Source organism: Pteronotus mesoamericanus, unplaced genomic scaffold (genome assembly GCF_021234165.1).
Source record: "Pteronotus mesoamericanus isolate MK-2021 breed Mesoamerican mustached bat unplaced genomic scaffold, CSHL_Meso_final scaffold_533, whole genome shotgun sequence".
Classification (NCBI taxonomy): Eukaryota; Metazoa; Chordata; class Mammalia; order Chiroptera; family Mormoopidae; genus Pteronotus; species Pteronotus mesoamericanus.
The window spans coordinates 397,214-413,528 of NW_026555320.1; the positions used below are offsets into that span (position 1 = coordinate 397,214).

At 46.2% G+C, this 16,315-nt stretch overlaps 1 protein-coding gene across 6 annotated transcripts in view; it reads left to right on the forward strand.

Annotated features, from left to right (window-relative positions):
• The window catches only part of NKTR (natural killer cell triggering receptor), a 44,476-nt gene extending 29,332 nt beyond the window's left edge, over positions 1 to 15,144 (forward strand). For 4 of the 6 annotated variants that reach the window (XM_054594674.1, XM_054594675.1, XM_054594676.1 and 1 more), the window contains 7 exons: positions 1,620 to 1,707; positions 2,208 to 2,353; positions 3,601 to 6,492; positions 9,203 to 9,298; positions 10,281 to 10,337; positions 10,848 to 10,949; positions 12,389 to 15,144. In XM_054594674.1, coding sequence (XP_054450649.1) covers positions 1,620 to 1,707; positions 2,208 to 2,353; positions 3,601 to 6,492; positions 9,203 to 9,298; positions 10,281 to 10,337; positions 10,848 to 10,949; positions 12,389 to 12,476 — 3,469 coding nt within the window. In that variant the 3' untranslated portion in view covers positions 12,477 to 15,144. Of the gene's footprint in view, positions 1 to 1,409; positions 1,708 to 1,961; positions 2,018 to 2,207; positions 2,354 to 3,600; positions 6,493 to 9,202; positions 9,299 to 10,280; positions 10,338 to 10,847; positions 10,950 to 12,388 lie in introns of those variants that run through there. The other 2 variants (XM_054594679.1, XM_054594678.1) reach the window with 2 other exon arrangements.
• Positions 15,145 to 16,315: the final 1,171 nt, after the last annotated feature.

Sequence of the window (16,315 nt, forward strand, 5' to 3'; positions counted from 1 at the left end):
AAGAGGAGACATAGAGACCCATGGAATGCTTATACATCTGTGGCCAATTGATGTTAGACAAGGGTGCCAGGTCCATTCAATGGAGAAAGAATAGTCTTTTCAATAACGGTACTGGGACAACTGGATTTCCACATGCAAATGAATGAGGTTGGATCCCTACCTCACATGCTATGCATAAATTAACTCAAAATGGGTGAACAGCCTAAATGTAAGGGTTAAAGCCATAAAACTCCTAGAAAAAAAAAAATAGGAATAAATCTTAACGACCTTGGATTTGGCAATGACTTCTTATATTGAAGATATATAAATGGCCAGTAAGTACATGGAAAGATGCTTAATATCATTAGTTGTTAGAGAAATAACAGATCAAACCCACAATGAGATAATGACTCCTCACTTACTAGAATGGCTAAAATTAAAAAAACAATAAAACCCTAGGACTCCTCATTCATCGCTGGTAGGAATGTAAAATGATGCAGCTGCTGTGGAAAACAGTGTGGTGCTTCCTGAAAAATTAAACATAGATTTACCATGTAACCCAGCAATGTCACTGCTAGCTCTATACCCGAAAGAACTGAAAATAGAGACTCAAACAGATAACTGTTTGCCAGAGTTCATTGCAACATTCACAACAGGAAAAAGGTGGAAACAAACCAAGTGTCCATCCATACAAGAATGATTCTCATTCTCTCTCTCTCTCTCTCTCTCTCTCTCCCCCTCCCCTCCCTCCCTCCCTCCCTCCCTCCCTCCCTCTCATTATTTGGCTATAAATTAGTGGTTGCCAGAGGCTGAGGGAATGGGGGCAATGGAGAATTAGAGCTTAATGGGTAGAGTTTTGATTTGGGGTGATGAAAAACTCTTGGAAAGATAGGAGTGATGGTTGTACAACATTGTGAATGTAACTAATGCCACTGAATTGTACGCTTTTAAAATGGTTAAAAGAACCAACTCTACTTTATGTGTATTCTACCCAATAAAAAACATGTTTAAAAATGCTTATTAACATAATGCCTGACATATAGTAAGTACTCAGTGAAAACTAGCCATTATATTAATAATGACACACAAAACAAACAGGCATGAATAAGCTTCATGCTTATTCACGCATATTTAAATATGCGTGGAGAACTGTGGCCGCCACAAAGTTCATATTCTCAAAACTGCCCGTAGGGTGAGGCAGCAGATTCAGCGCAGTGAGGGAGGGGCAGCTAGCAGTAGAGAAGTATAGACAAATGAACTGTAAAAAATACAACATAAAAGAAAAACCAACTGAAAAACCAACCATAATTAAGCATGAGTCAGGGACAACTCCGGATTCCCTTAGAACATTACTGTTTTGACATGAGACTTCTAAAAGAGGATTTTGTTTAAAAATAGTACTGTGCTTAAAAAGATAAATACTAGTATCGTGTATTTCTAACCAGTTGGGTTACTTTTCTTTTTTTTTAAGTTTTGGCATTTGAAGGGTTGAAAAATAAGGTCATGTGGAGTGTCTTGTTCTACATAAGTGTTGGATCTAAATGAAGTGTTTTTGTATCATAGGAGCATAAACTCTACATGTAAACATTAAGAAAACTGCCTACATTTGCTTATTTTTAATTTTCAATCACCTTTTCCAGGAAGATTCCTGATGCTACACCCACTGTAAGTGATCAGAAACCATCTGTATCAAAGTCTGGACGGAAGATTAAAGGAAGGGGTACAATTGTATGTTTGTTAAGACTTTTCTTTTTTCAAATTATCTAAGCAGTAAAATGTTTTCACCTGTAGGCAAAATGCTAGCTTTGATTATAGGTATAATCCAAACTCCGTTCAAGGAGCTAGTTGTATTCTACACAATTATGGGAAGGTATAGCTATTAGATCAGTTTACTACCATGTTTGAATGGGTTTAAGTATGAAATGAACATGTGAAACAACCAGTGAGTATGTTGAGAAACCTTAGTATGCTGAATACTCTAGGCTAATGAATGTAACCATTGGGACTTCGAAGAGGAAATTTTCACGTGTGATTACAGGTAAATCTCAGCCCTTCCCGTTTCTTTTAGTTGCTTATGTCTGACATAACTTCATATCATCCTTTTGTACTGCAGTCATTATTGCCTTTGAGTGGGGTCTGAGATTGGGTCTTACACCTAACTCTGTCCTGTAGCGGCCTGTGACTGAGGGGTATTTTAAAAACAGCAGCTCCTGTCTTTGTTTTGAAAGCGCTATCACACACCTCCGAGATCCAGATCCTGCTCCGAGTCAGATGACGACGACAGCAGCGAGACACCCCCTCACTGGAAAGAGGAGATGCAGAGGCTGAGAGCATATAGACCGCCAAGTGGGGAGAAATGGAGTAAAGGAGATAAGTAAGAGCTTTGAGTCTGCGCACAATCCAATATCTGCTGTATTCTAAGTGTTCAGGGGCTAGAGACTTAATTTTGGACTTTTCATTGAAGATTTACATTTAAAATGAGTCAGCGACCAGAAAATACATTTGGGAATACTTAGTGAAAGTAGTACTATTCTCCAAGAGGTGTTCTGTTTTCTCTTCCCAAGACTATAAACCTGCTGAATCTCTTACAGATTTCTTGTTCAATTTTAGAAGTAATCAGGACTTAAAATTATATAGCAGGTACTTTAACAGCAAGGTTTCTTAGTTACTGATGAATGACTTGGTAGATGGGAAAATCTGTACCCAGCATGTGCATTAACTTCTGACCCAGGGACTGTTGCTTCTTCAGAAGTATATGCGTCTCTTACTCTCAGTGACACCCCACAAGGGAACAGTTATTTTAGAAATGGGACTGGCCTTGGAATAGCTAGTGAAAATATACTAAAAAATGAAAATATACCAGTGGGACCCTCTATAGTTGTTTATGGCAAAATTTTCTTGATTGGCCTGGGCGCCCTATAGCATATTTGAAATTGGAAACGGAAGGAAAAGGCGCACCGCTGTGTGGAAACAGTTCAGATACCGTGGCCCTGAGAACTCTTGGTTTAGAGCCCTGACGCAGCCAGTGGGACTGTAAAGCCCATGTCTATTTTCGTGAATTTTCCCCCCAGTGCCCATAGTAAATAGTTTAAGCCTTAGGGGAAGGCCTTGATTACTCTGTGGGGCTGAGATAAAGCAACAACCTTGTTAGCTTCTGGAGCAAAAGAGGTTTCTCTTAGGGTTCAGGCGGCTGTCCTGTATCGGCAGAGAACCAACAGAATTGTTGGGGAATTTGGCTGGACATTGTTCCTGGAGGCAGAGGGTTAGGAGATGACCGCAGCCAGGAACTCAGGAGGTCAGCAGTGCTCTCCTGGTTGGTTGGTTTGGTTTTCAAAACCATTCTCCTATCAAAGTTGAAATGCTATGCTTAGCTTTGGAAAAAATCCTTTTGTAAGTGGCTCCATTAGCAGTTGTCCATGGTCTGCAGTTGTCAGGTCAGGACCAGGCCAACCAGTAAGTGCGTTGTCCTTCCTACGTGTGCGGAAAGTGTCGACGGGGTCAGTGCTCTGTGGGTAACTGGGCCTTTGTCAATGCATTTGTATTGACAATGAACATGTTTTAATTTTAAAGCATAGAAATCATGCTTGCAAATACTGCATGTGTATTGTGTTCTTTCTGCAGGCTAAGTGACCCCTGCTCAAGCCGATGGGATGAAGGAAGCTTGTCCCAAAGATCAAGGTCACGGTCTTACAGTGGATATTATTCAGACCTTAGTACAGCGAGACACTCTGACAGTCACCATAAAAAACACAGAAAAGAGAAAAAGGTCAAGCATAAAAAGAAAGCTAAAAAGCAGAAACATTGCAGGAGACGCAAACAGACTAAGAAGAGAAGGATTATTGTACCGTCTGACATAGAATCCTCAAAGTCTTCCACCCGACGAATGAAACCCTCTGGTGACAGAGAAAGGAGGTCGCGATCTTCCTCGCTATCCTCTCATCATTCGCTGAAGAGGGATTGGTCTAAATCTGATAAGGATGACCAGAGCTCTTCAACTCATTCCAGCAGGGACTCATACAGATCAAAATCTCACTCGCAGTCTTATTCTAGAGGAAGCTCAAGATCAAGGACGCCATCAAAGTCCTCATCCCATTCTCGAAGTAGATCAAAGTCCAGATCGAGTTCCAAGTCAGGGCGCCAACGGACGGCATCAAAATCACCGAGAAGGACAGCCTCTCAGCTAAGCGAAAACAAACCAGTTAAAGCAGAACCTTTAAGAGCGATCGTGCCACAAAATGAAAACATCATAGTACAACAGCCAGTGGTGGCGGAAAATATTCCTGTAATACCACTGAGTGACAGTCCCCCTCCTTCAAGGTGGAAGCCTGGGCAGAAGCCCTGGAAACCCTCTTATGAGCGAATTCAGGAAATGAAAGCAAAAACAACCCATTTGCTGCCCATCCAAAGCACTTACAGTTTAGCAAGTATTAAAGAGACTGGTAGTTCATCATCCTACCATAAAAGAGAAAAAAATTCAGAAAGTGATCGGAGTGCTTATTCAAAATACAGTGATAGAAGTTCAGAAAGTTCACAAAGGTCAAGAAGCAGATCCTCCAGGAGTAGATCTTACTCCAGATCGTACTCAAGGTCACGAAGTGTAGCTAGTTCCCATTCAAGGTCTAGGTCTCCCTCCTCTAGATCTCATTCACGAAATAAGTACAGTGATCGCTCACAGTACAGTAGGTCGTCTTCATATTCTTCTGTCAGCAGTGACGCCGGAAGGCGAGCCAAGAGAAAACTTAGGCCCAGTGGGAAAAAAAATAACACTTCAAATAAAAGGCGCAGCAGCAGCTCTGAAAAGATATTTCGCAATAAATATGTGAAAGGCAGAGATAAGTCTTCGTCTCAGAGGAAGTATAGCGAAAGCAGGTCATCTTTAGATTATTCTTCAGACAGTGAACGGTCAAGTGTTCAGGTGACACAGTCAGCCCAGGAAAAAGGGAAGCAAGTCCAAAAGGAAACAAATAATAAACAAGAGAAAAACAGAGATGGAGGGAAATCCAAGCCCGAACAGGAACGTCCTCGTTCAAAAAAAAGAACTTCGAAAGGCAGTCTTTCCGAACACTTTAGAAATGGCAGTAAGCCCAAAAGGAAGAATTACGCTGGGAGTAAATGGGACTCTGAGTCAAATTCTGAACGAGACATAACTAAAAACAGTAAAAATAATTCCCGGCCATCTTCTGATAAGGAGGAAGGTGAGGCCACATCAGATTCTGAATCAGAGTTTGGTGAAATTCACATCAAAGCCAAACCCACAACAAAGTCTTCAGCGAGTACTTCACAGTCTGATGGTAATGGTGCTTGGAAGTCTAGCAAACAGCGGTCATCAACCTCTGATTCCGAGGGGTCCTGCAATTCAGAAAACCCTAGAGGAAAGTCACGGAAGCACAAACATGGGTCAAAGGAAAATCTTAAAAAGGAACACACCAAAAAAGTGAAAGAGAAAATGAAGGGGAAAAAAGACAAAAAGCACAAGGCTCCAAAACGAAAACAAGCATTTCACTGGCAGCCTCCACTAGAATTTGGTGAAGAGGAGGAGGAGGAGATTAATGAAAAGCAAGTGACTCAGGAGTCACAAGAGAAAAAACAAGTTTCTGAAAACAGTGAAGCCACAAAAGAAAATATCCCCCCAACTGAGAAGCCCTGTGAAGACGGCAGTCAGTCAGGTAAACAGAATACAGTAACGGCTTCATCAGATGCTGAGCAGCCTGCCAAAGTTGATAGCAAACTCAGCACTTCTCCCACACCTTTAAATACCGAGGAGAGTGTGGCCAGTTCTCCCCCAAACATTCAGCGTATCGAAGACAGTGTCCCAAGCAGAGTGGAGGATGTGCTTCAGGCAGATGACAACATGGAAATTTGCACTCCTGATAGGAGTTCCCCGGCAAAGGTGGAGGGGGCGTCCCCTCTAGGAGACTCGAGGCTTGACCCCCTGGATGTAGGCCTCGTTGTGAAGCAGGAAGTACAGGCTGAGCATCCTGAGGGAGAGGCGGGGAGCCAAGACAGCAGCATGCCTGAGAGCCCCCCAGGGGGTGAGGCGGGGGCACAGGACAGCATCTCTGTGGGCCCGGCCGGTGCGGTGGAAGGCACAGTGAGGAAGGAGGTGGCCGAAAGGGGCCAGCTCAGCCTCCTGGATAACAAATGGAAGCCCCTGCAAGGGGCGGGGAACCTGACAGCACCGGCGGCTGCCCTTTCCAGTGCCGTGGAAGGTAAGACGTTGACTGCTCTGCCTGAAATGAAGCCACAAGTCTTGAGAATAGAAATTAAAAGCAAAAATAAAGTGCGGCCTGGGTCTCTCTTTGATGAAGTAAGAAAGACGGCACGCTTAAACCGGAGGCCGAGAAATCAGGAGAGTTCAAGCGACGAGCAGACACCTAGTCGGGATGGCGATAGCCAGTCCAGGAGTCCGAGTCGGTCTCGAAGTAAATCTGAAACCAAATCAAGACACAGAACAAGGTCTGTCTCCTACAGTCATTCAAGAAGTCGATCGCGAAGTTCCACATCATCTTATCGGTGAGCAATATTCTCTTTCCTTTTTTCTCCCAAAGAGAGTCTGTTATTGTTTAGCTTGGAAGAACATCAGAATTAGGGACAAGATCGCTATTTCCAAATATCTGGAAGGTGAATAAGGAGAAGCCTTGTGCCGTGTGACTCAGAGAGCAGATTGAGGACACGGAGCAGATTTCAGGGAAGAAATTGGGGCTCAGTGTGAAAAGCCCTCACTTTCTGCTATAGCTCTCTGGCAGCAGAAATCAGTTGCCGTGATAGGTGGCAAGGGCTCCTTCTTTAGGGATGTGAGGGGTTTTCCATTGGCAGGATGGAAGGGCTCTGGAGATCATTGGCCTGACCCTTCAACTTCACCCAAGTAGGGGGTGAGGACCAGAGAGACCCAGTTGCCTGCTCAAGGCAAGCGTCTAGTTCACTTTTTTTTAATTTTATTTCTCAATTACAGTTTACATGCAATTTTATGTTGTATTAGTTTCAGGCGTAGAGCACAGTAGTGAGAGAGTCCTGTGCTTTACAATGTATTCCCGCTGGTATTTCCAGTGCCCCCGAGCACCAGCCGTAGTTATTGCGGTATTATTGACTATGTTCCTTAGGCTGTTCTTGATGTTCTCATGACTGCTTCTTAATTACCAAATTGTACGTCTTAATCCCGTTACCTTTTTTGCCCAGTTAGGTGCTCTTTATTCAAGGCTGGGATGGGATTGGAGGGATGGCAGCAACCATCATCTTTAGATAGGTTTCGCTCTTCTGTTCAGGCTGAACCTAACTTTTGTCATCAGCCCAGATGGAGGTTCTTTTTAACTTAAAAGTGGTGATGGTGATAGGAATAAGTCATTCGTATTCTTTGTGTTGTAAATATTTCTTGGTTTTCCCTTAAACTTAAAATACAATAACAGTCTTTGAGTGTTTTTGTTTCCCTTTCCAGTTATTTGTCAGTGTTTCTCTCCCTTTACCCATATTTCTTTAAAAATAGGAAACGGCACTTGCCAGCTGTAATAGCGGCCTCCCCTTTACTCCTCAGCTGCTTGCCGTCTGTATTCTGTGCCTCCCTTCCCCCGTCTCACTGAACTGACTGAGGTGTCCAGGTTCTGCGGCGTAGCCGGTTTTCAGTCCTCACCTTCTGGAAGTCTTCTGCTAACGCTCCTCTGCCTCCTCCTGCCCGACTCCGACAGGCCCGGAGAACTGGTCGACCCTGGCGTTGCCAGTTCTGGGTGCAGTACCTGCTGAGCTGCCCCCCAGCCTCCCGTCTGCTCAGCTCCTGCCTTCCCACTTGCGCTCTGACAGCTCTGAGCTGCGGTCACGCTGGCCACTCTCATTTAGCACCTCCTACGTCTGCCTTTGGGGTGGGTGGTGATTCATTTCATAAATGAAGACAGGCATAGCGAGGCTGAGCAGTTTGCTCTCAGCTCTTCAGCCAAGGCAGTAGACTGAGAGAGCCGAACTCTGCCTCCCTGGTCTGGTGGCCTGCCTGGGCCCGACGTCCCTCCTAGGCTGTGGCCTCACTGAAGTGAGGGGCTGCCTTGCAGAACATCTTGGTTCTGCCCAAAACACACGCGGAGACATTTGGTCCATGTCAGCTGATCTGTCGGCCTAACCCCTGCGCCATCACCGCCTGTGCGACCAAGACGAGACGGGGGCTGTCGCTGGCGAGACAGCCCCGCTGCAATGTCAGGGCACTAAAACATGATAGGTTTTTTACGTATTAAGTCAAAAATACAAATAAATGAATTACCTGAACTCGGATGTTTTTGAGTGTGATCGTTTTGAGAGGACCAAATACCAAGGGCCACTTGACATCAGCCAAATATGCTTATGGACGGTTTCGATGGACTGAATGTCTGCTAATCCACAGACTGTTTCCTGCTCCTCTTTCAGTCACCTCCCAGTCTGCTTTACAATTGTTGAGTAAATGACTAGAGTCTTATTAGAACACAGTGGGTTCAAAACTGAGTAAAACCTGTGGCGGTATTTACCTAAGTAGCCTACGCATAGGGTTGTTGTCCTGATGCTGAGCGACAGGCACAGAGCAGTGGGGGAGGGGCCGGGGCTACGCGCATGCAGAGGGCAGGACTGTGTTACTTAAGTGTTTGTTTTATTAAGTATTAAATAGATACAAAAATAAATGATTATGATATAACAAGTAATTTAAAAAGTCACCTCACCTTGTTAGAGCTTTGACATACCTGATGTAGCCCTACCCAGCGCTATCCTACCTTGTGAGTTAAACATTGTTCTAAACTGTTGTTGCAGTTTTGTTGCTTTTCTGTAGTCTCACCTCAAACGTTTCTATCCTTACACAGTGTTGCTTTTGCATGTTTGCTAACAAAATCCTTTTATGTATAGATGTTCTACATTTGGCTTTTTCACTCCACATTGTGTTCCAAAGAGATGTCTCAGTTGATACATGAAGCTGTAGCCCATGCTGCCATTTAGCCCACTCTGCCATTAATGGAGGCTGGACTACTTCCTCTTCTGTTATTACTAATGGGGCTCTTATACACATACATGTGTCAGCATTTCCTGGTTTTTCTTTGTGTCATTCTGTTCCATTTAAAGCCTTATTCGCTGTCACCATCATACCCACACTGTGAGGACTTCATGGGAGACCTTGCCCTGGCCTTTCTTCTTACTGTGTTTCCCCTTCCCGCCCTATAAGTAAGTAATTCTAACAGCATGGGGAGTTGATATAATTACGGTTTCACACTCTTAATTGTAGATCAAGAAGCTATTCCAGAAGTCGGAGCAGAGGGTGGTACAGCTGGGGCCGCACACGAAGCCGGAGCAGTTCCTCCCGCAGTTACAAAAGTCACAGGTGAGCTCGCGAGTCCCGCCTCCTGTGCGGTCTCCGCCCCAGTGGCCTTTCGGTGCCAGGCAGGCCTGCTTTCTCATCCAGCTCCGTCTCGGGGAACAGTCATAGCCTTGCTGGTCAGAATCTCCCCGAGTGGGGAGGAAGGCGCAGTGGGAATATTTGAGAGGGGCCCTGACCGCTACCTCCACCCCGTGCCCCCGCGCACCTGCCTTCACCTGCGCTTGCCATGGTGTGCACCTCTTGACTTGAGTTAGAGATTGGGACAGGAGCAGTTTTATTTTTCCCAAAGTAGGTTTATAGTTATAAGTATAGGAAACAGTTTATTATTGTATCATTATTTTTTGTATTATTTATTTGTGTTATAACTCTACACCTGTTTTTTTAAAAAATTTTATTATTTTCAGAGCAGAGGGAAGGGAGGGAGAGAGACATCAATGTGTGTGGCTGCCTCTCGTGCATCCCCTACTGGGGACCTGGCCCATCACCCAGGCCTGTGCCCGAACCAGCACCTTTTGGTTCGCAGGCTGACGCTCAGTCCACTGAGCCACACCAGCCAGGGCAGCATAGGAGGAGTTTTAAAGGGGGACCAAATGGAGAAGTCTGGCAGGGGTAACCCCAGGTGCCTAGTTCTCCCAGCTTCTTCGCACCCACACTTGCCTTTCAGGTGTTTTCCACAACTGCAGCTTCATTTTGCTTATGGCTTAGTGTCCTGCCTGGGCAGACCTTTGTTCCCTCCGCCATCACCCGCTTAGAGCCTCCCCAGCGGCTTTCTTTAGCGGCACCTCATAGAAGAATAGCATGAAGCTCAACCTTTCTTAGGCAATCCAACATGCTTTTTTAAAAAAGTCCAATATACTTTGATATAAAGACTAACAGCTGCTGGATTTCATTGTGTTTTCTTCTTGATGGGTAAATACATGTCTAGATTTTTTATGTAGCCTACCCTGATCCACAAGATGACGGTCCCTCATGTGATTCGTCCTAGGACGTCCAGCCGGAGCAGATCCAGGAGCAGCTCGTATGACCCCCACAGCCGCTCCAGGTATGCGCGGGGCTGGGGAGCCGCCTGCAGCAGAGTGGAGAGGCCTTGGCCCTTGGAGCCCTGACCCCCTTTAAATGGGGTGTATTTTATCGAGCAACTTAAACACATGCGTTTGCCTCATGAAATCAGACTTTTTCTAAATGAGGTCTTTTTGACAGTTTTTCCCTGTTGGCCCATTGTGCTGTGTGTCAAAAGGCACAGTTGATGTCCGACTGTAAATGGCAGGTGTTACTGAGTATAATGCCCAGTGTCTGCCAGATTCAAGCCAACTGACTCAGTGTTAATTTTGTGATATTTCTCAACGCAGAACAGAAATTAACATTTTTCTGTTTCATATGGTAAGTCTGACTTGGGACAGTTGTTAAGTGTTTCCAGTGCTTGTTATGCAAGTGTCTCCCTGTCCTATAGTGCCCACGTTCTAAGAGGACACTCTTAAGCTCCTAGAAGGGAATGGGAATGTGTGAGTGTTGGAATGGGAAACCTTAGTGTTTATTGTTGCTGTGAAAGCAGGTCCTACACTTACGACAGCTACTACAGCAGGAGCCGGAGCCGCAGCAGAAGCCAGAGGAGCGACAGCTACCACCGAGGCAGAAGCTACAACAGGCGGTCCAGGTGGGTGTCTCCTTAGAGCGCGGCCCGGTCCTGTGGGCATGTGGTGTGAGGCGGGAGACCTAGGAGAGAGCATGGACATCTCAGGACAGAAGTCCTCTCTCCCCTTGAATTTCAGCAACCCACAGGCAGCTACAAATGTGGCCTTTGTGCTAAGAGTTGCTGGGTGATGCTTGTTGGTCCGTGTTGACGTTTGAATCTGAAATGGGTTTTTAAATATTCACATATCCTTGGACAAACGTTTCTCTTGGAAGGAGTAAAGAGAGAAGTCCACCCAAACCGAGGCCCATTTTTTAAAACAGAGCTCGTTGCTAAAATTGGGAAAGCCAGTTTGTCAATTTTTTAAATTAAAAAATGTATAATAAAATGTTACGGTCATTTGCTTCAGAAGCAGGATTAAGGTTCATATCTTGACATTTATTTGGGGGAAATGTGCTTTTTCTCTATTTATAAATATTGTGTTTTATGTAACATTATGCCTAGTACTGCAAGTTTTTATCGTGACCTTTTATAATGACCCTTTCCTGGTGGCTTTCAGTCTTACCCTTCCCTCATCCACTGCAGGGACAGCCAATGATCCTTGTAGAAAGTCAGTGTTCTCTGGACACTCCCTTGTTCGAAACTCTTCAGGGGCTGTGTCTGCATTGCCCTCCTGGCCAAGGCCCTCTCACCTGCAGCTCCGGCCGGGCTTTCTGTCCTCCCCCCTTACTGTGCTGGAACCTTTGCTTCTGTCGAGAGACACCTCTCCTGGCTCTTGCAATGGCCGATTCCCATGTACCCTGCAGGTCTCCATGGCAGCCTGCGGCCCCGGGGAAGCCCTCTGACTGCTGACCCCGATGTAGGCCGTCCCCGTCCCTGTGCACCTGGCTTGTCTCGTCCACTGTCCTGCATTATCCTTGAGCCCAGGGACCACTATTTGGTCCCCTTCGTGCGTGCGTCCAGTATCTACAAAGTAACTGGCTCTCAGTGAACATTTTTCAAAATACCTGGATGGTGACCATGACCATGTCCTCTTGACTCCCTGTCCCAGTGCTCCTTCCGTGCCGGCCGCGCCGTCTCCCCTGCCCGCTTTGGGTACCATTTTGATTTCCGTATCTTTAAGAAAACGTTCTTTATGCACTGTTTCCCTTTACTTTCTCAATCTAATTAATTCAGTATTGATGTTCATTTGGGTAACATGGAAAATTATTCTCATTTGCATGAGTGGATTTCAAGCCACGGATGTTTCTGTATTTTATCTTAGCCTTGGTAGTACTACTCTCATTTAAAACATCTCTGAAAAGTCCACAGTGCTACCACAGCCAGCACCCCCGGTCCACCCACCGCGCTGTACGCCACCTTGTAGGGCTTTTCGCCAGTCTTGTGGAAAAAGAATCTACCAGAGGAATTCAAAGGGTTCACAGCTAAAGGTGTTTGTGTGTTTGTTCTGTTTTGTTACACAGGAGTTGTAGATCTTACGGCTCTGACAGCGAAAGTGACCGAAGTTACTCTCATCGCAGGAGTCCCAGTGAAAGCAGCAGATATAGTTGAAAATGTCCCCTTTTTTGATACAAATTATATCTTATTTGTAAATATCTGGTAACTTAAAAATTTAAGAAACTTAAAGTCAGTCTGTTGTTCTGTTTCAATATTAGAGGTGAATTTCAAAAATAGACACTTCTTAATTGTTACTTGTTCCTTGTGTGCAGAATTTAAAATACAGATATGTCTCCTAAAAATATTTTTATGCCACATTTTACAGTAGCCAACTATGGAAGTGAAATTTCATTTTCTTGAATCAAGAAACCATGAAATCTTAGTATAATTTGCAATATTACTTTAGATAGACTGTTTCCTTTTTCTCTCACGTATCCCTTAGAATACAAATTCTTTTTGCCCGTTTTCAGGTGTTAGCACATGTGCTGCCCAGCACAGACCTGTGGGAGCTCGTCAGAGACAGCCAGGTGTTTGTGCACCCATCACAGAGCCTGACGCAGTGTGCTCTTAAGAACCCACCACCCAGGTCCCTGCTGACGGTAGCCAGGCGTGGGGGTGTGGCTTTGGGGCTCTTAATCCATTCCTTCCTTCTTCGTTGTCTGCAAGGACCAGGAAAGTGATCACTGTACAGCCTGCTGTCTGTGTTACTTCCGGTTGGCAGGCGAGGGTAAGGAGAATAACCAGCCTTAACTCGAAGTACCTACTGTCTCTAAGGACCTAGTATTTCATGTGCTTTCTAATAAATTTGATCAGAGGTTCGGACTGTAAAAACAATTCTATTCCCATTCACCCTTTGGTGCTTGGTACCTTTTGGTGCCCCTTTAAGCATTGTTCTACTTCTCTACTGTACATTACGGTCTCATAAGAGAGAGAGAGATGAAATTTTTTTTTAAACCACTGGCACCAAACATGTTTCCTTCTGAGCTGTACTCACTTTGAATATTTGGAGGGGTTCTCTCAAGCCACAGGTGTGGGCTGGGGGTCTCCTGGACCGGGCAGGGTTGGCAGCAGGGATTGCATGGCCACGCAGGTCTACTACATGTCACTGACGTGACCATGTCTGGAAGAACGGATTGAAGAACAGACGTCCAATGTAACAGCAAAACCTAACTGCCACCATCCTGGACATTTTGCGGGGCTTTTAAGTCAAGTAAGAGAGAGGCCACAATAGTAGTTGAACGGCTTTCAGCACCAGCCTATTTTCCCTGTGACCACACCGACCCAGTGAAGCCTGGCACCACACAAGGAAACCCAGGACATGGAAAGAAGGTGTATGGGACAGTGTAAACCATGCATTTTCACAGGTTTGGGCAGTTCCTCCAAAAATGATTTGGCCCGTAAAAACCGGTGTGATTTTTTTTTTTTTTTTTAATCTAGTTGCAGTTTTTTTCCCCCAAGTGTACTTAATCACCTCAGTGCCAGTTCAGCCCAATTATGCGGGAGAAATTCGTGTTGGATGTTTGAGAGAGAACTCGGCGCTGCGCCCGGTGTGCTTGGGAAGGGGGAGCCCTCAGTTGGAGAGATCTGGCAACCCTTGATGCATGGAGGGACGACCTTGGATGGATTCAAAACCATTGCTCAGAAAGGTTCATAAACAGGGTTAAGGGGTCAGCTCTTCGCCATGTTGACAGACGAGAGTGCATTAGAAAACAAGACCGGAGTCAAATAGACGTACTCACTAGTGACTGCAAAACATTGCAGTCCATGTGAAGGGTTTTCAAAAGTTGCCTGCAGTGGAGAATATTGCTTTAATAATCCTCTGGGGGAAATCTGCATTCAGAACTCAAACAAAAACTGCCAAATCTCATTATGTTAAGAAAATTACTGTTGAGCAGCGGGTTGATTTTCTGTTGCTTTGTAAATAATCACCCCAAACTTAGGAGCTTCAAACAATACCCGTTCCTTAGCTCCCCGCTCCGAAGCTCGCGAGTCTGGCTCCGTAGGGCTGGACTCTCTGCTCAGGGTCTCACAAGTGTGAATCCGAGGGCCTGCAGGGCAGCGGCCCTTTACGGCCGCTCTAGGAAAGCAGCTGCTTCCAGGTGGGCTCAGCCAGTTGGCGGTACTCCGTTCTGTTGGGGGGCCTTTCATTCAGCTCCTTAAGGCTGCCCAAACGCCTCCTCATGCGCTCCCCTCCATCTGCAAACCAGTGACGGCCTGGCCAGTCCTCATGCCTCCGATCTCTCCTCCTCTCTCCTCTGCTTTAAGCTTCATGTGATTACATCAAGCCCACCAAGATCGCCTCCCCACTTTAAGGTCATAAAACACCTTCACAGGAGCGCCCCCCCACCGTGCACAGGTTCCCGGGCTGGGGCGCGGCGTGGGCAGCAGTCTGCCTCCCTCGGGCAGTCCCTTTGCCCACCGGGGCCGAGGGCGTGGGTCCTGGGAGCCTCGTTGGTTCTCTCTGGAAAAGAACAGCCCTCAGCTGCAGCGTTCAACTTGTGTGTTTACTGAATGAACTACAGAGACAGCTTTCCTTCCTAAGGGGATTATTCTGTATTTTAAGTTAATTTTTAACAAAATTGAATTATGTTGCGTATTGTGCTTCTTAATAGAAAATGCATTATTGGACTGTTTTTGTAACATCCTGTTTACTGCAAATGAAACATGATATAGCTGGTATTGTTTAAAAACTAGAAGAACTTTTGTACATATCAGCACTGTCTAATTTGTATACACTTCATTTAAATTCCCCTAAAACTTGAAAGGGGCACCTTGTAGAAATTAAAATATATGCTTAGTCTAAGTCTGAGTCGGAGTCTGCGTGCTTCACCGTTACTCATCCAGGCTGAGCTAGTGCTTCTGAGGCGGGGGAGGAAGCCTCGCGTCTCTGCCAACCCACCTCTGGGGCTCCTTTTCATCGCGGAGCTGTGCACCTTCCCAGGAGGCCTCTCCGGGGATGCTCCGCGTTCCCCTGGGAATTCCAGAGTCATCGTGGTCACCCAGCTGCAACCACGTGCAGGTGTCCATGCTGCGGAAGGAGTGTGTCCCATCCCCTCTGCGAGCTGCTGCCCAGGGACAGTGGCTCACCTGCCTCACCCACCTGCACGGCCCCCACACCTCCATCCTGACGGTTCCCCAGCCAGGCACACGGCACTTGCTCCCGGGGGGAAACATTCGTGGGGTATTTTTAGCAACCACAGGAGAATTGGCAGAGCAAATGCAATTACCTTTTTTCTCCTCAGGACTCCAAGGAATTTGCATGGTGACTACAACATAACCTCTCCCAGTAAGGCTTGCAGAGATTCCGTTTGCAAAATTCAGCCATTAGTAGGCCCCTCTGCTGCCCAAGTCATGCAGGTCCTGACGACAGTCCCATCTGGATGCGTCGCTTTAAAATGTTAGGAAAATTTGCAGGTCTGCTGCGGAAAATCCCTAAGCGAGGTTCCTTCAGGGTCTTACTTTCTAGTGAGCCCTGGGATCTTGATTCACATTCGATAGTGATCATCTTCATCAGCCAGGCGGTATGGGGGGCAAGGTGTCAAGGGCTTTGGTCTTGACTGTTCTGAATTAGCTGGGCATCGAATAGGAGGCAAGAGAATCTGAGGAACACACCCTTCACGGGCCACCATGTCACCAGAAGGGCAAGGAGACTGGGTGCTGTGACAAGCCTGCAGATTTAGCCTCTGACCAGGTGAGAGGCCTGGACAAGGGCGCGCTCTGCTGCTGCCCACGTTCACAGGCGAGAGCCTGGCGTCCCGCGGCCGCATGGGAGACGGGAGCCATTTGCCTGGGGACAGACTGGACAGCTCAGGCCAGTGCCCGATGAGGGCGAGGTGAGAAGCCCTGCACAAGGGGGCAGGGGGCCTGAGAGGTCTGGGGTGTTTATTTTTTAAGGCTTCAGTAGAAAAAGGCATGCTCCCTTGGCCCCTGCCTCCTCCTCCTTGTGAATCAGA